At 40.2% G+C, this 5,453-nt stretch overlaps 1 protein-coding gene across 1 annotated transcript; it reads right to left on the bottom strand.

The window, feature by feature from the left end:
- Window positions 1-202: 202 nt before the first annotated feature.
- On the bottom strand, window positions 203-673 carry LOC138875684 (uncharacterized). The gene has a single exon (XM_070154542.1). It carries the CDS (start codon window positions 671-673, stop codon window positions 203-205), a length of 471 nt encoding a protein of 156 aa, XP_070010643.1.
- Window positions 674-5,453: the final 4,780 nt, after the last annotated feature.

Consider the following 5,453-nt stretch of genomic DNA (forward strand, 5'->3'; position numbering starts at 1 on the left):
TCTCTAGAGAATCGTCTAGAAAAATACTTGGATCATAAATTTGCTCATCAGCCTCTACAACCGATATCATGGAGAGCTCCTCATAGTGACGGGGAAATTGGATTGCTTTGTAGACATTGAAAATCGCTTCCTCATCTTCTACACTCAAAATCATATTTCCCTCTCTCACCTTGATAATTGTGTCACCAGTAGCCAAGAGAGGTCACCCCAATATGATTGGGACCAGTTCATCAGCCTCATAATCGAGGATAATGAAGTCAGCAGGGAAGATAAATTTCTCAATCTGCAGCAACACATCTTCAATCACCCCCTCAGGGTGTGCTATTGACCTGTCAGCCAGCTGCAACATCACAGTAGTTGGCCTTGGAGCTCCCAGACCCAATTCTTTGAACAAAGACAGGGGCATCAGATTTATGCTTGCCCCCAAATCGCAAAGAGCACGACCCACATCAACATTACCAATACGCACAGGAATCGTAAAGCTGCCAGGATCCTTAAGCTTTTGAGGAAGCTTATTTTGGACCCTAGAAGTGCACTCCTCAGTAAGTGCAACTATCTCAAACTCAGTCAATCTCCTCTTATGAGCCACTATGTCTTTTATGTACTTAGCATATTTTGGAATTTCGCGAAGCACATCAACCAGTGGAATATTCAATTGAACCTGGCTCAACATGGAGAGGAATTTGCTGAACATGCGATCATCATTCCTCTTTTGCAATATCTGGGTGAAAGGTGGTGGTGGCCTTGGGGCCTCTACTGGCTTTGGAATTACAGCAGTCTTCTTTGGCTCGTTTTTCACTTTAGGGATCAACTCTCCCTCAGGTACAGGCTTATCTTTCCTTTTCTATGGCACTTCCTCAAGCTCTCTCCTGTTTCTAAGTGTAACGGCATTTACTTGTGGATTCTTCTCTGTGTCACTAGGGAGAGCGCCTGTAGGTCTAGTATTTTGATTAGTAGCTAACTGCCCTAGCTACCTCTCAAGATTTATGAAGTCAGTCCTGATTGTCAATAAACAACTTTTTTAACAATTCGTTGGTGCTCTCTTCCATTTGGTGGGGTGGCTTTTGAGGCTGATTGAAACCCCCTTGGGGTCTATGCTGATTCTGATTCTGCTGATTTCCACCCCATGAGAAGTTGGGATGATTCCTCCAATTCGAATTGTGAGAATTTCTATATTGTGCATGCTGATTCGGTGGACCTCTGTTTTGTTGCCCCACATAATAGATGGATCCTGGATTTGTGGGGCACATGTCACTCATTTGATTGTCACCACATAATTCGCAGCAAATAGCCATTTGGTGTCATGTTTCATCGGTTGTGGTTGCTGCATCGTCATTCTAGCCATCTGATTGGCCAGCTTTGCAATATCGGCTCACATGGCTGAAACCTCATAAAGTTCAAGTAACCCAGTTGATTTTTGCTTAATGTCCTTCCATGAATCACCCTCACCTTGCCAGTTATTATCATTAGCAGTGCAATTATTCAGCAAGATTTGGATTTCACTATATAGTCTGGCCATGGAACTACCCCCACAAGCTGAGTCTAGATTCATCTTTGAAGCATCATCTAACCTATCTACAAAAGTGTGACCCAATACCTCGTCTGTCTGACAATGACGAGGACAGTCTCTGAGCATCTTCTTATACCTTTCCCATGCTTGACGAAGTGTCTCTCCAGCTCGTTGTTCGAACCCAAGAATTTGACTCCTCAACACCTTTGTTTTCTTGGTGGGGAAAAACTTGATTAAGAATTTCCTCGCCAGACATCCCAAGTGCGGATTGAATTTGCTGTCTCTTTATTCAACCACTCCTTAGCTTCCCCAATCAGTGAAAAGGGGAAAAGTGTCAGCCTGACATAGTCCTTGGAAACATTCGGATAGTTGTAGGTATCTGTAATTTCCAAGAAATTCTGAATGTGCCTCTGCGGGTCTTCATTAGGTAAACCCACAAACAACCCTGTGGATTAGATCAGCTGCACCATGTATTGTTTCAGCTCAAAGTGCTCAGTGATGTCAGGTGTCACAATAGCCTGAGTCATATTAGCCAGACTGGGCCTTGCGGCTTCAATGACCATGCGTTCCTCATTACCTGCCATCTCAATTGGATGTGGTTGAACTACGATGTCCGACTCTCTTTCAATTCTGGTTCTAACGTCCACCTCCCTCCTCAATCTATGAAGTGTTCGTTCAATTTCGGTATCAAGAGGAAGGAGATTGTTTGCGCTTCTACTTCTTCGCATTCAATAGAAACTCATGTATTAGCACAAACAAAGTGAACTGAAAGTTAAAACTCGAATAAATAAATAATAAAAGATCAATTCAGTCAAGTAGCTAATTTCTTAGTCCCCGGCAACGGCGCCAAAAACTTGTTGAGACCAAAAACACTCACGCAAGTGCACGTGATCGTCAAGTAATAGAGTAGTGAGTAGAGCATCGTTCCCACGAAGACTTATGATTAACTGTTGACTGATTCAAACCCAATTTCTTTATCTACCCAAGAGATTGTTCACAAAAGAGAGATGTAATTGTTTTACTACTTAAACTATAAAGAATTAATCTAACTAAAGCAAATAACCAAACAAATAGCAATTTCGAGTAACAAACAGTAGGAGAGGATATTCCAGAGTCACGGGCATAGTTAACAATCGTGTTGTGTCCATGTCTTAAAATGACTAATCAATTTATCTGGGTTATTGATTGACAGTGTTGATATTACTCATAAGAATCTGTCGAGTTCTTACTCACCTATTCAAGTCAACTCAATGCCTATATGTCTATGGAATTAAGATTAACAAGAACGCATTTACAATTTCTGTATTTCAACCAAACAAGGCAATTGGGTATATGTCTATCCCAATTGCGAATCTGTTCCCCGAGGCCCGGGTTTAAGAACTTGATCTATTTAATTCTATATGCAATCTAAAGTTCCCACTTTCGAGTTCAACTAAAGATTCATAGATAGTATTTTACTGTTAGCTACTCAGTAAAATAATTAAGAACAGAATTAAATAAACAACCCAATATGATAAATCAACTTTCTCGAATTAAACTTCAAACAACAACATTCATGTTTTACCCATGACCCTAGAACAATGGGTCTTAACCACTCATACTAGTGTTCGTCACAAATAAGTTCAATTTCATCACAAAATAGCAAAAACAAGAGAAGAAAAGAAGAACTTGATGGTCAAAACTCCTCCTTGCCTATTGCCTCTCTATTTCTTGCACTAAACTATGAAAACCTTTTTCGTTTAACCTTGGGCGAGCTTGACTTTATATAGATTAAGTGGGTTTCTCTGCAAATTTCCAATTTTACCCCTAAATAACTTTTTTCCGGACCGGACACGCGCGAGCTCGCGCATAACTTCGCGCGTTTCTTCGCGCATGATTCTGCCTCAGCCTTTCTTACGTGCGAACTCCTGTGCGGCTTCGCGCATTTCTTCGCGCACCTGGAGCTTGATTTCGTCCATTTTTTCGTCTCGTCCTTGTGCGCACTCAACTCCGAGGGATTGTTCTTGCTCATAAATTATTCCAACATCCTCTTTAGAGCATCATATAGGCTCCTCATCCTGCAATGTATACATATCACAATTAGAGACTATTTTTCATCAATTAACCATAATATGTCATTGGAATATAATCAAGCGGAAGCATAAGCAATAGTTAAATCACCTAGATTTCGCCTATTATCTACCCCTACTAGTTGATGCTTGCAGGCCTCGCTCTTGAGGGAGTACTGAAGAGGAGGAGATTGTTATAGATCCAGTGGGCTGAACCATCCCGCTTTAATCATTTATAGGACAATTTCTCATGTAATGACTAGGGTCTCCACAGATATAGTATACATTAGATCTTTGATGACATTGTCCAGAATGAGATCTGCCGCATTAACTGCACTGCGGAGGGGGTGCCCTCATATGTGCTGAATCCCTCCGATTCTGAAATCCCGAAATTCTCGAGCCCTGACCTGACTCAGAATAGACAGATCAATCATAATACGACTTCTGTAAATGCCGAACACTTTTAATAGGGTATAGTGACATAGGATCGCCCAGAAAATCCTTAGGTCGTCTAGCAGACCAATTATTACAGTGACCCTCATCACGGTTCTCGTATTGCTATCTGTTGCGACCAAAAATACTCACGCAAGTGCACGTGATCGTCAAGTAATAGAGTAGTGAGTAGAGTGTCGTTCCCACGAAGTCTTATGATTAACTGTTGACTGATTCAAACCCAATTTCTTTATCTACCCAAGAGATTGTTCACAAAAGAGAGATGTAATTCTTTACTAATTAAACTATAAAGAATTAATCTAACTAAAGAAAGTAACCAAACGAATAGCAATTTTGAGTAACAAACAGTAGGAGAGGATATTCAAGAGTCACGGGCATAGTTAACAATCGTGTTGTGTTCTTGGCTTAAAATGACTAATCAATTTATCTGGGTTATTGATTGATAGGGTTCATATTACTCATAAGAATCTGTCGAGTTCTTACTCACCTATTCAAGTCAACTCAATGCCTATATGTCTATGGAATTAAGATTAACAAGAACGCATTTACAATTCCTGTATTTCAACAAAGCAAGGCAATTGGGTGTATGTCAATCCCAATTGCGAATCCGTACCCCGAGGCCCGGGTTCAAGAACATGCTCTATTTAATTATATATGCAATCTAAAGTTCCCACTTTCGAGTTCAATTAAAGATTCGTAGATAGTATTTCACTGTTAGCTACTCAGCAAAATAATTAAGAACATAATTAAATAAACAATATGATAAATCAATTTTGTCGAATTAAACTTCAAACAACAACATTCATATTTTACCCATGACCCTAGAACAATGGGTCTTATCCACTCATACTAGTGTTCATCACAAATAAGTTTAATTTCATCACAAAATAGCAAAAACAAGAGAAGAAAAGAAGAACTTGATGGTCAAAACTCCTCCTTACCTCTTGCCTCTCTATTTGTTGCACTAAACTATGAAAACCTTTTTCGTTTAACCTTGGGCGAGCTTGACTTTTGATAGGTTAAGTGGGTTTCTCTCCAAATTTCCAATTTTACCCCTAAATAACATTTTTCCGGACCTGACATGCGTGAGCTCGCGTATAACTTCGCGCGTTTCTTCGCGCATGATTATGCCTTGTCCTTTCTTACGCGTGAACTCCTGCGCGGCTTCGTGCATTTCTTCGTGCACCTGGATCTTGATTTCGTCCATTTTTTTGTCTCGTCCTTGCGCGCACTCAACTCCGAGGGGTTGTTCTTGCTCATAAATCATTCCAATATCCTCTCGAGAGCATCATATAGGCTCCTCATCCTGCAATGTATACATATCACAATTAGAGCCTATTTTTCATCAATTAACCATAATATGTCATTGGAATATAATCAAGCGGAAGCATAAACAATAACTAAATCACCTAGATTTCGCCTATTATCACTATAGTTTCCGA

Source organism: Nicotiana sylvestris, chromosome 8 (assembly GCF_000393655.2).
Source record: "Nicotiana sylvestris chromosome 8, ASM39365v2, whole genome shotgun sequence".
NCBI lineage: Eukaryota > Viridiplantae > Streptophyta > Magnoliopsida > Solanales > Solanaceae > Nicotiana > Nicotiana sylvestris.

Excerpts from the sequence above, each read along its gene's own strand:
- LOC138875684 (XM_070154542.1), bottom strand. The coding sequence starts at position 673 with ATGTTGAGCCAGGTTCAATTGAATATTCCACTGGTTGATGTGCTTCGC.